The sequence below is a fragment of the Microcebus murinus genome, chromosome 1 (genome assembly GCF_040939455.1).
Source record: "Microcebus murinus isolate Inina chromosome 1, M.murinus_Inina_mat1.0, whole genome shotgun sequence".
Taxonomy (NCBI): domain Eukaryota; kingdom Metazoa; phylum Chordata; class Mammalia; order Primates; family Cheirogaleidae; genus Microcebus; species Microcebus murinus.
Window position 1 is genome coordinate 61,609,783 of NC_134104.1, and position 17,162 is coordinate 61,626,944.

Below are 17,162 nucleotides of genomic sequence, written 5' to 3' on the forward strand. Positions count from 1 at the left end.
AAAATTTAGCAAAGAACAATGATAATACAAATACTAATATTTAGTAAGTGACAATACGAACATTTAGAACTGCTGCTCTAACTAACTGCTGCTCTAAACATTTCACGTGTGTTCATTTAATCTTCATGCAATTGTGAAATAGTTACAATGATTTTGTCCATTTTACATATAAAAAAACTAAGGCACAAGGTCACATTCCCAGGAATTCCTGGATCCAGGATTCAAAACTATGTCCTCTGAGTCCAGAACCTATACTCTTAAATACATTATTCTGCTCTCATATCAAGAATACTGTGAACAACTTGATGGCAAAACACTAAGCTTGGACAAAAGAGACATTTTCCAGAAAAAATATAGAAGATACAGAAAATCTAAATAAACCTGTATCATTAGAGAAACTGAATCAGTAGTCAAAAATCTAGCCAAAAAACCATACAAGGCAAGGCTTTCATAGGCAGAATTCTACGGAATTATCAGATAATCCTCATCTTATTCATATTGTTGCAAACAGAAAAAAAGGAAAAGCTGTCCAACTCCTTATATGAGATTTGGTATTATTACAAGATACTAAAACTGTACAACCAGTACAATGGAAGGCAAAAAAAAAAAAACAACATAGGCCTCTCTCTCACTGATGCAAAAATTCTATGAAAATATCAGTAGAATGAATGGAACAATTTATTTTTAACCACTTCGGTACCAGCGTCAACTATAGTCGATAGTCACAGATGAACGCTCACAGCCCAGCATTGACTATAGTCAATAGCCATGAACGCACATGTCGACTTTAGCTGACAGTCGTGATATGACTTTTCTAATTTTCCACTTATCAAAATAAAATTGTGAACATTTAAAAATAACGTAATGAAAACATGTATGTATATGTTACCTATTCTGATTTACATTACAAGTAAAGCTGCCTGTAAAGTAAAACAAGCTTTCAGTGCTTTAAAGCTTTCTTTATCACACAAGAGCAAAACAGATTGGTCGTCAATGCACAGCAAAAACTATGGTGCGGACTGTGAGTGCCGGCTGCGGGCAAGGTTTCGAGGCCGGTGAGCGCGGTACTGAAGTGGTTAAAAATCACAAACAAATTGGTTTTACTCCAGAAATGCATAGATGTTTTAACATTAGAAAATGTTAAATGTAACTTATTTATTGACGTTTTAGGCCAGATAATTCTTTGCTGTGAGGGCTGTCCTGTTTATTATAGAATTTTTTCTAGCATATGACATGATGTTTTGATATATGTATATATTGTGAAATGATTACCACAATCAAGCTAATTAATGTATCCATTAACCTCACATAGCTACCTTTGTGTGTGTCTGTGTGTGTGTGTATGTGTGCGTGGTAATAACATTTAAGATCTACACTCAGCAAATTTCAAGTATACAATACAGTATTATTAACTATAGTCACCATGCTATCCATTAGATATCCAGAACTTATTCATCCTGTATAACCGAAACTTTGTACTCTTTGACCAACATCTCCCCATTTCCCCCACCACCCAAGTCCCTGGAAACCACCATTCTACTCTCTGTTTCTATGAATTTAACATTTTTAGATTCCTCATTGTCTTAGTCTGTTTGGGCCACTATAACAAAATCTTAATACTTCAGACTGGGTAGCTTATAAACAACAGAAATTTATTTCTTACAGTCCTAGAGGCTGGAAAATCTGAGATCCAGGCTCCAGCAGATTCAGTGTCTGGTGAAAGCCCATTTCTTGGTTTATAGATAATGCTGCCTTCTTGCTGTGCCCTTCCAGGTCAGTCTTCAGGTGGCCTTTGACCCACCCAGTTCTCTACCCTTTCCTGCTTACAGTTTTCAAGAATAACTACAGAACATGCTGGGAATACAGCACAGAAATTAGCTAGGATACCCTGGACTCTGTTCCAGTCCATCCTAGAAACAGGATGTGCTCCAATCCTTTAGCCCAGTGATTCCTGTGACCCCTGGGTATAAAACCCAGAGGCGGGTGCTTTCTGGAATCTCTCCGCAGACATGCAAGTGGGCATGTGCAGATCTGTTCCAGGTAACTTTCCTGAGGGGAAACTTTCCTTGGGGAATTGGCTTGCAATGAATCCTAGGCATCAGCTGTCCCTTGCTGCCTGTCTGTCTGTAAGTAATAAATTCACTTCATGTAACTTGTTTTATGTCTGAATGCAACCGGTGCACAGTGAACCTGCTTTGCAGTCCTCACATGGTGGAAGGGATTAGGTAGTTCTCTTTTATAAGGGTACTAATACTAATCATGAGGACTTCACCCTTATGACCTAATTACCTCCCAAAGCCCCACCTCCTAATACCTTGGGGTTATTTCAATATATGAGTTTTGGGGAAACACAAACATTCAGACCATGGCACACATATAAGTGAGATCATGCAATATTTGTCTTTGTATGCCTGGCTTATTTCACTTAGTATAATCCTTCAGGTTTATCCATGTTGTCATAAATGACAGAATTTCCTTCATTTTTAAGGCTGAAGAATATTCTAGTGTGTGTGTGTGTGAGAGAGAGGGAGAGGGAGAGAGAGAGAGAGAGAGAGAGAGAGAGAGAGAGAGAGAGAGAGAGAGAGAGAGAGAGAAATTTTCTTTATCCATTCATCTGCTGATGCATACTTAGTTTGATTCCATATCTTGGCTATCATAAATAATGATGCAATGAGCATGAAAGTGTAAACAACTCTTCAAGATACTAGCCTCTACCCAGGTGTGATGACCAAAAGTATATCTAATGTGGCCAAATGGAAGTGCCTCCAGCTGAGAACCACTAATGTAGAGGCTGGAAAACTGTGTGTCATGCATGGTTTCCACACTTACTGGAATATGTGTCAGTTGTACAGGTCTTAAGAACACAGACCAAACTGCTACATTTTGCTCCAAATAATATTATCCCTTAAACATAGTTTTTACTTCTCTTAGAATTCAACAGTGCTATTTACCAATAAGACAATAATAAATCTACTTTATTATTTCTGTGTAAAAATGACATGTACTTCACAGGATAGTCCTCATAGATTCATTTAAATCTTGAGTATGAATTATACAAGGACAATTTTTTAGTAACTTTTATTTCAATGTAATATTTAACTTACAGAAAATTTTCAAGAAGACTATAAGGAACTCTTACATATCATATATTATCTACCCAGATTCAACAATCGCTTATATTTTGTCCCACTTGCTTTATTATTTTCTCATTAAATATACAGATTTTTTTTCTGAGCCATTTAAGAGTTAAAGACATCATGCCTCTTTACCACTAGGTACTTAGTGAATATTTCCTAAGAACACAGACATTCTTTACATAATCACAGTATAAGTATCAAAGTTGAGATATTTGACATTGATATAGCAGTATTATCTAATCCACAGTTTGTATTTAAATTTCACCAATTATCTCAATAATGCCATTTAGAGTTACTTCTTCCTCTGTCCAGATTCTAATCCAAGATTCTGCATTGCATTTAGTTATCTGAACTCCATAGTCTCTTTCAGTCTGGAACAGTTTTGCCTTCACATTTATTCACTGTTTCCTCATAATTAGATTCAGGTCATGTGTTTTTGACAGGAATACCACAGAAATGATGGTATGTCCTTTTCAATGCATATATTAGAACGTATGTGATACCAGTTTGTCACAATATTGGTGACATTCACTTTGATCACTTGGTTAAAGTGGTCAAAGTGGTCTCTTCTTTATAAAGTTACTGGTTTTTTGTAATTAGTAAGTAATTTGTAGGGACATACTTTAAAGCCATGTTAATGGCCTATTCTTCATCAAACTTTTGCTGGCTATTTAGACAGCAGTGATGATTTGTCTCACTCCATTATTCCTTCTGTATACAGTAGCTGGCATTCTACTGTAAAACCTGCTTTCCTTTTGCCCCCATTTAGTTATGCTTATCAGTAGGGATACAGTGACTCTCATTTTATTCTACAGACTATGTATTTATTTTAATGTTCAAATAGTCCCAAATTTAGCCAGAGGGAGCTCCTTCAAGCTAGCTCATACACATAAAAAAATTCTAATCCCAAAATATTATTATCCTGTCACCTACCATAATTCTGGGATGCCTTCCCCTGGGTTCAAATATTCTTTCCTCAGAGAATGCATCATGAGTTTATATGAAACAACTATAAACATAATTAGTAAAGTAAATCTCCTGAAAAAAAATCTGTTATTTTGCGGTTATATGCTATTTTGAGATCACTTTATTAATATAGATATCAAGAGGCAAATTTAAATTAAAAATCTGACTCATTTAATGTGCATTATTATGATAGAAAAGGTAACCTAAAGTAATTCTGATAACCAATCCAGAGTTTAAATTATAAAAGACAAAGGTTTTGAGTCTTGGCATTAAATAGTTCACTTTTATACTAAAGTACCAAAGACTATTCAAGTTGCAAAGAGGGTACCAAGAAATTTGACTGATATACACTTATCCAGAAAAAAAAGGTATGGAAGGCTTTTTCTATAGGTTTTTGACAACTTACATACAAGTAACCACTATCAAATGTTCATTTGTAATTCTAAACTCCATCCAATATTCCATAGAATGTTATCAATATAAATCATGGAATGTTAATACTGCCATAGAGGACCTTGAAGATGATTATTGTTAACCCCCTTATTAAAAAAAAATAGGCCTATAGAGATAAACTGTTACAGAAACAATTACTAGAAAATTTAGAATTTGATTTTCAGTATTTCAAGACAAGAACTATTTTAAGCATGCTCCTTATAATGGTGAGATTAACAAATCAGTCTACAAAAAAATCTATTGAGCCAACAGTGGCTGAATAAACTAAATATAGTTTAGAATAAACTAAATACAATGGCTGAAACATTTAGCAATAAATGATAGTACTGCAGGCAGGAATCATTATTAACATAGCCCAAAAGTTACACTGAAAGTAAGTTTTTTAAATACTGAATTTGGGACTAGATTAATTGGAAGATGATGGGAAGATCTATCAATATTTCTGTTGGGATTCCTAAAGAAAACTTATGGGCTCTCTAGAGACTTATGGCCCTGGTTCTTTAATATGTATAACTTTACCACAGAACTTAGGATTTTCCTTTTCCACAACAGGCATGTACCATCAATATGATTCAAACTTATCAGGCATAATTAAGGCTGTTTGGGGCCTCTCCATTAACTGCTAACTTTTTATATTTAAATTAAGATTTGTAAATCTGCCGAGAATACTACAAGAGATATTTTCTGTATTAGAGATGATGTAACACTAGTGATCGCTAAATTTTATTTTTTTGAAACAGAAGATTTTTTATATAATTCCATAATTTTCCCTCATTTGTTTCATAAAATCTCCTCAACTTCTCAAGGATGTTTCCTTTAAAATAAAATTTAAATAGCTGGTTTTATAGGTAGAAACCATCCATGACGCTCAGGCCTCCTCCATCTTTACCTGTCTGGTGTGATCAATTCCTGGATCTCCAGTGATCTGAGGCCTTTTCCTGTTCTCCTTCCTGTCTTCCTCCTCTAATTATATTTGAGGCTGAAAACAGGAGAATTAACTCTCTGATGACTCTGTTGATGTTTCTCCTCTTAAAGTAGGCAGTGCTTCAAGTAGGAAGTAGATTCTCAGATATAAACCTCAAGAACTGTCTTAGAGTTAACTCAAAGAAGCTATCATTGAGCTATTTTAAATCTTCCCTTGAATAGAACAGAATTTCCATATATAGTTACCACTGGATAAGATATATTTCTTAAAGGCAACACAGAACAGAGAGAGAAAATGTTTTACTCACCTTAAAATTCAAAACACAAAATGAACCAGAAAGCTTTTTCTGCAGTTATAGGGTGTTATTTTTCAAAATCTATTGAAGTCACTTTGTGAATCTTAGGATCAGAATTTTCCATGATAACTAATAAAATAAGTAAAGCAGCACTGTACATACCCTGAGTGGCTGTTGGAGGTAGTTTGAGGGTATTGTCTAACTTCTCCCAAAGGTAAGTTGGTCGAGGAATGCCTTCCTCTGAGCTACAGAGCAGGATGACATCGCTGCCAATATCCTGGGATCCTTGGATTTGGCAGTGTGGGGCAGAAGGGGGAACTATAACAGGAAGAGTAAGCAATAAAGTACACATTTACTGTAAGCCAAGTGATGGCGGGGGAGACATCAACATTCAGTACACTGAACCTGACATAACATTATTTTGGGGGGACATACCAGGATACAAACTCATGGATGAAGCCAGAGAATAGTCATGTACTATACAAGGATTGCAGAGATGTAGGGCCTGCAACTTCAGTTGGCAGGGAACAAATATGTAAAAAGGGGGTATACCCTTAGATTCAATTTTTAAGATATGATCTTATTTTCACTTAGCTTCCTCTAAAGAATTCTTAAGATTCTTCATGTCAACATGTTGCCTTTAAAATCACTGCTGAAAGAGGCCACTTTCAGAGGAGATTTCAAGGAAAAACACACTTACCCTGCTAGCTATTCTCTAAGACCACCTTAACAAGGTCCTTTGATACTTTGCAAACAGAACCAGAGAGACCCACTTTATACCAAATGTGGGGAAAACTAGAGTAAGGTCCAAGTAAGGAGGATGTTTACAGTAATGCAGTGAACATTTTATAATCATTAAGACACATAAGGACAAAAAGAGCATGGAACAAAAATTACCAAAAAGAACACTAAAGGAAGAAAGTGCTGACGTGTAGTAAAACACAAGCAAATAAAAATATAAACTAAGCCCATAGCTTTAAGTCCTGTATTAGAGAATGTAGACAGTAGTTTAAGTCTAAATGATGATATATTTGTAATACTAATGACTTTTCAATAAATATGTTCACCCTTTCAGAAATGAATGAATGAATGAATGAATGAATGAAAAACGAATGCAGCGTGTACAGAGGAAGCAGGAAAGACAGTGGGTGGGAGAAGAGAGAACAATGCAAGGTTATGAGTAGAAAAAGTAAAAACTCTTAGAGAATCCTAACTGCTGTTACTGGGTAAAACAATCTCCTCAATTTACTGCCTTTGACATTGCCATTGTGATGCTGTGAAGGAAAAATCTTTGGAGGTAGCATTAATTAATAACTAATTAATAAAATAAATTAAAGGCTTTTTTTCCTTTAAAAAAATGAAAAAAAAATAAGCTTCAGTAATGTGGAAAGCCAGTTACCTAACCTACAGGTATAAGCATCAGAATAACATTTAATTTCATTAGTACTCTGTACTCAGCACTCAGAGTATTTCAAAATCTATACAACTTTGAATATATTAAAATGTGTAAGATTTTAAGAATGAAATCACCAGCCTGGTCCGTAGTTTTCTTATTCTCTTTGAAGGCTTAGAGGAAAAGGCACCGAGGTTTATAGCATATTGTTGCCCAAAGGGGGAACATGGCAAGAATCCCCAAGGCAAAAAAAAAAAAAAAAAAGTATTCTCAAGTGCCTCAACAACAGAAAGATAAAAAGGTGGGAGAATTGATGAGGACTAGGGGAGTAGATTCTGGGACTTGGATAGGATGGAGGAGAATCAATCAACCTGCTCTAAGCACTTTCTCCATCTCCCCAAATGAACTGCATTTAGCCACCTCTACCACAAGTGTCTGTTTAGAAAGCAGTGTTTTATTTCAGAGACAGGAGAATTCAGAAATAAAACATGTTTAGAATGTACACAATTTAGTGTGAGATAGCCTAACAGCATGCTATAATGGAAAGAGTGCTGGTTTGAGTAATGAAATCTAAGTTTTAGTATAAACTTTGTCGTTGTTCATTGTCTATCTAACCTGGGCAAAGGCCCTAAATCTATTTGGTCTCAGTATCTGGTTGATAATATGATTTATTGTTTGAGCAAGGATACTTTTGAGAGTAAAAGGAGGTATTAAAATTATGGCAGGACAACAGGTACAAGCTGAGAACTGTGGTGATCCTGTTTAGTGTGACATACGAATGAAGTAATAGTATTGTTCTCACACATGCTGAAACTTCTGCTTCATGTCATACTCACGATAAAAAAAATTATTGATTTAATTTGCTCTCAACAGTAAGTTCTGTCCTGTAGAAGCTTAAGAAAAGTGAGGGGCTACTTTTGATAGTATTTGATACCACCTTCTCCACCTTCAGAAAAAAATCATTGAAGAAGTAAACTTTAGAGATCACCTGAAATGGGGAAAGGAGTGGGAAAAGTATGTGTAACAAGCATGTTGAAGGCAAGGAAGGAGTGGTGGCTCAATGCCTGTAATTCTAGCATTCTCAGAGGCCAAGAGGGGCGGATCATTTGAGCTCAGGAGTTCAAGACCAGCCTGAGCAAGAATGAGACCCCATCTCCACTAAAAATAGAAAGATATTAGCTAGATGACTAATATATATATATATATATATATATATATATATATATATATATATATATATATATATATATATAATTAGCTGAGCATGGTGGCACATGCCTGTAGTCCCAGCTACTCGGGAGGCTGAGGCAGGAGGATCACTTGAGCCCAGGAGTTTGAGGTTGCTGTGGAGCTAGGGTGATGCCACAGCACTCTAGCCCGGGCAATACAGTGAGACTCTGTCTCAAAAAAAAATCATGGAGAAGTGAGTAAAGCTGGAACTAAGAGAATAAGACAAGAAAAGAACATGAGCCGACTGAGAGTGTGGAAGGAAAGACAGAAATAAATACACTTGACAGGAGATTCTTAAGAAAAGTCCAAGGTGTCTGGAACTCTGTCACTGACCTAATACTGTGAGACCAGTGACCCCGATGTTCCTGCCCCCTCTGTCTGGGAGGTTATTGACCAGACACTGGTAAGTGCCTGTATCTGACAGCTGAGTGTTATTAATGAAGATAGAGACATTGGTGGCTGGCATGGTGCCTGTAAATCCTACCCTACCATGGAACCGGGGGGCACCGTCAAACATCTGTCCACCCTGATACAGAATGACCTGCAAAAGAAAGCAAAATAAATAAGTGGGCCACTGTATTCCCTCCTAAACACATAGCAATAACTATCGAGTAGATGATAATGAATGTTGCTACACCGAATGCTGGAAAATTTTATTTCTAATTTGAGAGCTGTCACCCACTTTTAATATTGCCCCTATCCATAGGTATCTTGGGGTTCTAAATTCTCACATAACAAATTAGAATATCATTTCTCCCTTACTTAACTCATCAGAATATAGAAAATATCTTTAAAGTTACCCTACTATCAGCCTGTAAATATTTTACCAGCTCAAAAAATTAATTGCAAAATATAATTTTTTTTAAATATTAGCATTGCCATTCTCAGGCTTATTAGATCACCTGATGATAGATCAGAGTTATAGACTGAACATAAATATCATAAAAGGGAAGGAGAGTTATAAGTACATGACTGCTGTTCTTATGTCAATTTCTATTGTCAAAGTTAAGTCTTTGGGGGAGAGGGCTCAAAATGGTGTAGCAAAAAGCCCTCTGGGTTGAGAATGAGGGAGTTGGTTCTTTCTATTCAGGCTCTACCTTTTAATGTTTGGATAACTATAGTCAAGTTCTTTCTATGCCTCTTTGACTCTATCCTTGACTCCTTAAATGATGAGGTTGACCAAAATGATCTTGAAGATGCAATCTAACCACAAAAATTCCATGGTTTCAAGAAATAAAGGAAGCTTCCATTGAATTTTACATCAGAAAATGTAGCCTATAAAATATTTTTAGGTAGTAATAAGCTTATTAAACCAGAAAAACTTCATAAAAGATATATTATCATTGTAAATAGAGGTGTAGCCATTATCACAATTCATTAGTTTCCTGAGCATTATTTTCTGCAGTGGGAATTACAAATTATTGGTCTTTTTCCTATAATTCATACAGCTTATTAGGGAGTAGCTTCCATCTTCAGGTATATTCTTTTGTGTGCACATTCTAATTTATATAAGACTCTTCGAGGCTGGCTAGTATGCCTTGTTGTGTTTACTTTCAAATATTTGTAAAATCAGGTAAATAAATCAAGTATTACCACCTAATGTTACTTCCTTACTATTATCACTATCTTTTAAAATTATGCTCCCAACCACCAGTGTTAGTGCCAGTCCCTTCTGTCTTCTTTGCTTTTTCCATCTTGGTATTTTCCTATCAGCAATGTTTTTGATAAAATTTCAGGTTCCTACATAAAACTCTTAGAAGGATCTCCTAGGCAATTGTTAATATGCTTTTTTTAAAAAAAAAATTAGGCTTTTAAAAAGAAGATAGTTGACATGTGATGGTTGACTAATAATAATGCAGAGGGGTAGGACCTAAAATAGTTACAGGCACACTGGAACTGCCACCTTAGTCTAGAAATCAAATGTATACTCAGGAGGCTTCCCTGCCCACCTCTTCTAATAAGATTAATATTTTAGCGGTAGCACAGGGTAGAAGAGAAGTACCTGTTCAGGCTGGTTAGCATTGGCAAGAGGAATGACCATCCAAATGACATTGAGGTTAATGAGGGCAGCGCTGGTAGTGAACGTGCAGGGCAGGACTGCTGTCTGGCCCCGGGCCACCTGGATACTCCCAGGGCTCTCTGACACTTCCAGGGATGCTGCAACACCTACAGAAGGAGGAACAGGGAGGTTATATACTCACCCTTTCCCCACAGTCCAAACTCCTTCAGAAACGTTTATGTGTTTTAGGTTATCACATTATTGTTGATAATGTGAACAGACTGATATGACAGTCTTACTAAACAACTGCTGACCATTCATTGAGTCAAAATAATAAAAATGGTTCATTCACCTCTTTACCTCTTAGAAACTACAACCAAAAAATATTATTAAAGGCTATTTATTCTCTTTTGTAAGACACCATCTGGTATTTGCCCAGATTCAAACACAACATGGGAAAGAATTCAACTGGTAGGGTTTGAGCAAAACATGCAATGTTGATGAAAGATGAGAGATAAACTGAATTTTTAAAAGCATCATTATAATAGCATACCATGAAATTAAATGTTTATAAATAAATCTAACAAAATACATGCAGAATCTATATATTATGTATGAATGTGTGTATATATATATATATCTGTGTGTGTAGATATATGGAAAAGACAATCTAATTATATAATGGCAAAAAGATTTTAATAAACTTTTCAAGAAGTACTTATAAGCACATGGAAAGATTCTCAGTATCATTAATCAGTAGGGAAATACATATTAAAACCCCAGTAAGATACTACCATACATCCACTGGAATGGCTATAATCAAGACAAAACCAAATGCTGATGAGAATGTATAGAAACTAAAATCTCATACATTGCTGGTACAAACATAAAATGATATTGCCATTTTGGAAAATAGTTTCAGTTTCTTAAAAAGTTAAACATAAACATACCATACAACTCAGCAATTCCATTTCCTAGGAATCTACCCAAGTAAAATGAAAATGTATGTCCACATAAAGACTTGTCTATGAATATTCATAGCAGCATCATTCATATCATGCCCCAAAAGGGGAATAACACAAATATTCATCAACTGGCCAATAGATAACTGTGACATAACCATACAATAGAATACTGTTCAGAAATAAAAAGCATCAAACTACTGGTACATGCATGGATGAGGCTCTCAAAAACATTTTGCTAAATGCAAAAAGCCAGATGAAAAACACTGCTTATATGAAATGTCTAGAAAAGGAAAATCTATAGAGATGAGAAGCAGATTAGTAGTACCTGGAACTAAAGAGGAGAGACAGGGATTGTTGCACATAGGCTCAATGGGACTTTTTAAGGTGATGGAAAGCTTCTGAAACTAGATTGTTGTGATGGTTATACAACTCTATAAGTTCAGTAGTAGAAATCACTGAATTTTATGCCTTAAATGGGTAAATTTTGTGGAATATAAATTATACCTCAATAACACCGTTAAAACTCAAAAAAAGAAAACTGACTCATCAGAGCCAACTCCTGGGAAGTCAAAATAACTGTTATCTCTTCTGCAAAGAATGCCTGCCTCCCTGGGACTATGGAATAATACAGAAATAACAGGAGATTAAAACAGGTCAGGGAGACCCTACAAAGAAGCTATCCCCTAAAGCATGAAAAATACATTCAGTCTATGGTAATACCTCAAACTGTTTTAAGTGATAGTATCTCAATTCTCCAAAAAAAGTAACTCAATAACATACTGTTATGACTATAATTAGTTTAAAAGATAAACATACATTAACACCTTCCTTCTATAGAACTTTATGTTCTTCACATATAGTCTGATGATGTCCTCAGGAGTTTTTTGCATAATAAAATGTTTCATAAGTCATCTGTGCTAGAACATAAAGCACTTGATGATATCAGGAAAGTCTCTAAGTTAACATTAGGGAAAGGCTCTAAGTTTTAAAAAGGGAGTTGGAAGAAAGCTGTCAGAGGCAGAAAGGGAAGGTTATTTGATCACAGAGAGGCAATGAATAGAAGAACAAAGAGTATATTTGTTACAATGATATGATAAAGTTATGATAAATGCCACTAGATGTTTTTAAAAATGAATGTGGAAGCCAAACTGGTGACAGAACCTCCATCATTGCATTCTTCAGACCACAATGTAAGGAAGAAGTGAATGTGACCCCCATAAACCATAAAGATGACGTATACCATTCACCAATGATTCACTACTTTCAAGCTGAACTCATATAATCTTTGATAAAAATTTTTAAAAGAAAAGAAATGACCAACAAGAACTAAGAATGAGAGAGGAAGATGTAGGTGGGAAAACAACCACGACAGGGTAAGCAGGGGGAAAGTAGATGCGCAGCAGGGGAGGAAGCCAGGAGGAAACAGAAGGTCTGCTGGCACACGGCAAGCCTCCGGGCAGCAGAGGCTGGGAAAGACTACCTCATTTACTTCACATTTTTACATGAGGTTAACCCTGAAATCTAAAGTTTTGAGACAGCTGCAGAAGAAATATTCTAGATAAGCTGCCTTCAGAACTTGTAAAGGTGTGGGCCTGAAGCTGGACAGATCTGGCTCTTTCATGTACTTATCTGTATGGCCTCGAACAAGTCACTTAATCTTTGACTTTGAATCTGTTGCTTTATCTGTAAAGCAGGGCTAAATACTGTCATCACATCATCAAAGGGATATGATGAGGGCAGTACAGACGCTGAGGACTCTCACCACGACTGCTGTTGCTAGCTAACATTGGAGTACACTGGCCACACCAAGCCACACTAAGCTCTCTCTATACACACACTCACACACACACACACACACACACACACACACAGAGCTTACAGTCACTTAATTCTATAAGGCAGGTATCTACTGACACTATCCCCACTTTACAGAAGAAATTGAGGTCCAAGGAGAATTAAAACCAGCTCAGGGTCACACAGTCATATAGTGAGGAAGTGACAAGGTCTGTATTCAAATCCAAGCAGTTTGTCTATAGGGAAAATACACTTAACTACTACACATAACTCATAGAAATCATTCCATAAACTTTCATTATTATTATCACTATCATATCACAAAATATAAAATCAGAATAGAATTTTATATAAAACCATTAGAAATTCCTTCTACTTTCTGCTTCTAAATCTACAAATCTGTTTCAGTCTGCCTCACCCTCATCTCACTCTCTCCTGTTAGATTAGAGGAGTTTATCTAAGACCAACCCTTTACATGAACTTTAAATTCCATCTGCTTGACTCCCTGAGTCACCTTATCACAGACTGCCCCTCTCTTGTAGCTTCAGTCCCTCCCTCTGCACGGGAGACTTCCTGATAGCATCTAAACATCCTCAAGTATTTCAACTTAAAACAATGTTCCTACCTCCCTACACCCCACAGTCATTTCCAAAAACTGCTCTCGCCTGCGCTCACGCTCGCGCGAGCGCTCACCCTCCCTCCCTCCCTCCCTCTCTCTCTCTCTCTCTCTCTCTCTCATACTTCTTGAAAGATCTGTCTATACTCACTCTCTCCACAGACTCCTCTCCCATTCAGTCTTCAATCCACTCCTGCCCCCACCGCTTCTTAAAAACAGTTCTCTCCTACACTTCCCAGAGACTTCCTTGTGGTCAAATGACACTTGTAATCACTCCTGGACTCTTAGTAGCTTCTAACAGAAATGAACTTTCCCCCCTCCTTGAAACACACCTTTCCCTTAGCACCAGCAACATAATTCACTCCTGGTTTTCTTCCTATCTCTCCGCACACTTTTTCTCAATCTCTTTTACTGTTTCAGCCTTTTCCATGTGGCTATTCAATGTTGGTATTTCCCAAACGGCTGCCTTGACTTCTTATTCTAAACTATCTTCCTACAGAATTTCATCTACTATCATATACATGCTAATGGCTTCCAAATACATATCTCTAACCTAAACTTCTCCTCTTAAATCCAAGTGCCTCCTGGACAACTCCATGTGGCTATCTCAAAGGTATCTCAAAAGTCCACTTGTCCAAGACCAATTCTTCCCCTCCATGCTTCCTCCCCTGTGTATTCTGGCTTCTTTCTGATGTTCCTTATGGCAGTGAATGGCTCAAACAAGACCAAGTTGTACAAGCCACGAATTTAGAAATCTTCCTTAACTCCTATTCTCTCATACCTCCCAAAGCCAATCCATGATTAAATCTGATACAGTTTGCCAACTAAATTTCTCTTGACTTCTTGAATCAGAGCCTTTGCTCTGCTCTCTTTTCTCTGCCTGGTTTGCTTTGTTCCAAACTCCAACCTCTGTAACTTATTCATCCTTCATATTAGCTCAAGTGTTACCTTCTTCCAGAAAAGCCTTTCCTGACCTCTCGGTCTAGATCAGGATCTCACAAGGCAGTGTCAGGACACTATCTGAGCTTGTAATCATACCTTCATTACTGTGATTATTTAACATATCTTCACCAGTATATCATAAGCTCTAAGAAAGCACATAATAGGAACTAAATAAATACATGTTGCTAAATTGATCTAATCCAATTCCTTCAATTTCCACATGAAAATACTAGAGTCCAAAGAGATGGGCTTGCCTAAGGTCTTAATATCTGGACCTGCATCTTCTAAGTTCCAATAAAGTATGTTTTCTACCATACCAAACTCTACCACAGATCATCTCTCAGAAAATAAGTGATGAGGATAGTATCATTTGTATCACGATTAGGGTGTAAGGATATTTCTTTATCAATAGGACTGATACTGAACAATAAAAATTCTATTTGTAGAGGATGTAAACAAGTGAAAAAATAGACCATGCTCATGGGTCAGCAGAATCAACATTGTTAAAATGTTTATACTACCCAAAGTGACCTACAGTGTCAATGCAATCCCTATTAAAATACCATCATCATTTTTCACAGATACAGAAAAAATAATTTTACGCTTCGTATGGAACCAGAGAAGACCCCGTATAGCAAAATCAATCCTAGGCAATAAAAACAAAATAGGAGGTATCAATTTACCAGACTTCAAACTATACTACAAGGCTATAGTAATTAAAACAGCTTTTTACTGGCACAAGAACAGGGTCATTGACCAGTGGAACAGAACAGAGAACCCAGATATAAACCATCCTCATATAGCCAACTAATCTTCAACAAAGCAGACAAAACATACACATACACATACAAAAACATACATTTATTCAATAAATGGTGCTGGGCAAACTGGATAGCCACATGTAGAAGACTGAAACAGGACCTACACTTTCACCTCTCACAAAAATCAACTCATGCTGGGTAACAGACTTGAACCTTAGGTGTGAAACTATTAGAATTCTAGAGGGAAACATTGGAAATACTCTTCTAGACATTGGCCTAGACAAAGAATTTATGAAGAAGACACCAAAGGCAAATCACAGCAACAACAAAAATAAATAAATGGGACTTTATCAAATTAAAAAGCTTCTGCATAGCCAAAGAAACTGTCAAGAGAGCAAACAGACAACACACAGAATGGGAGAAAATTTTTGCAAGCCACACATCCAATAAAGGGCTGATAACTAGAATCTATTTAGAACTCCAGAAAATCAGCAAGGAAAAATCAAATAACCCTATCAAAAAGTGGGCAAAGGACATGAACAGAAATTTTTCAAAAGAAGACAGAATAATGGCCAACAAACGCATGAAAAAAATGCTCAACATCTCTAATCATCAGGGAAATGCAAATCAAAACTACAATGAGATATCACTTATCTCCAGTAAGAATGGCCTTTATCAAAAATTCCCCAAACAATAAATGTTGGCATGGATGCAGAGAGATAGGAACACTCCTACACTGCTGGTGGGACTGCAAACTAGTTCAACCTCTGTGGAAAGTAATATGGAGATACCTTAAAGCTATACAAGTAGATCTACCATTTGATCCAGCAATTCCACTACTGGGCATCTACCCAAAAGATCAAATGACAAAAGACACCTGCACTCGAATGTTTATAACAGCACAATTCACAATTACAAAGTCATGGAAACAACCCAAGTGCCCTTCAATTCGTGAGTGGATTAATAAATTTGGTGTATATATATATATACCATGGAGTACTATTCAGCTTTAAGAAACAATGGTGATAAAGCACCTCTTGTATTTTCCTGGACAGAGCTGGAACCCATTCTACTAAGTGAAGCATCTCAAGAATGGAAAAACAAGCACCATGTGTACTCACCAGCAAATTGGTATTAACGGATCAACACCTAAGCGGACACATAGGAATAACATTTATTGGGTGTTGGGCAGGTGGGAACAGGGAGGAGGGGATGGATTTATACAAACATAATGAGTGAGATGCACAAAGTTTGGGGGATGGTCACGCTTGAAGCTCTGACTTTAGCGGGGAGAGGGGGCATGGGCAATAGATGTAACCCTAACATTTGTACCCCCATAATATGCTGAAATAAGTAAATAAAAAGAAATAAAAGCAGATAGTACTAAGGACTATGAACAAAATAAATGATTTTTATCATGTGAGTCATAAACTAATAAGGTTAAAAAGGTGTTCAAAACAAAAACTCTACTTGTCAATATACCTGCTCTACTCTATCTAACATAGATATCAACATTTAACATAAAAAGGCTATTTTTCTCTTTCTATCAGAATTCTGTATGGAACAGGATTTTTCAAGAAAGTCATCAATGACTTTAAGATATTATGTATCATCAGATACCAAAAAGATATTAAGACAGGCTACCCTGAAGAATTTGTGCAAAGAAGATAACTGAAAACTGGTTAT

At 36.4% G+C, this 17,162-nt stretch overlaps 1 protein-coding gene across 4 annotated transcripts in view; it reads right to left on the reverse strand.

Moving 5' to 3' along the window:
- IGSF11 (immunoglobulin superfamily member 11) overlaps positions 1-17,162 on the reverse strand; it is a 170,215-nt gene that overhangs the window by 16,112 nt on the left and 136,941 nt on the right. For all 4 annotated transcript variants that reach the window (XM_012780598.2, XM_076001698.1, XM_076001687.1 and 1 more), the window contains 3 exons: positions 10,402-10,565; positions 8,733-8,940; positions 5,939-6,094 (listed from right to left, as the gene is read on the reverse strand). In XM_012780598.2, coding sequence (XP_012636052.1) covers positions 5,939-6,094; positions 8,733-8,940; positions 10,402-10,565 — 528 coding nt within the window. The remainder of the gene's footprint in view (positions 1-5,938; positions 6,095-8,732; positions 8,941-10,401; positions 10,566-17,162) is intronic.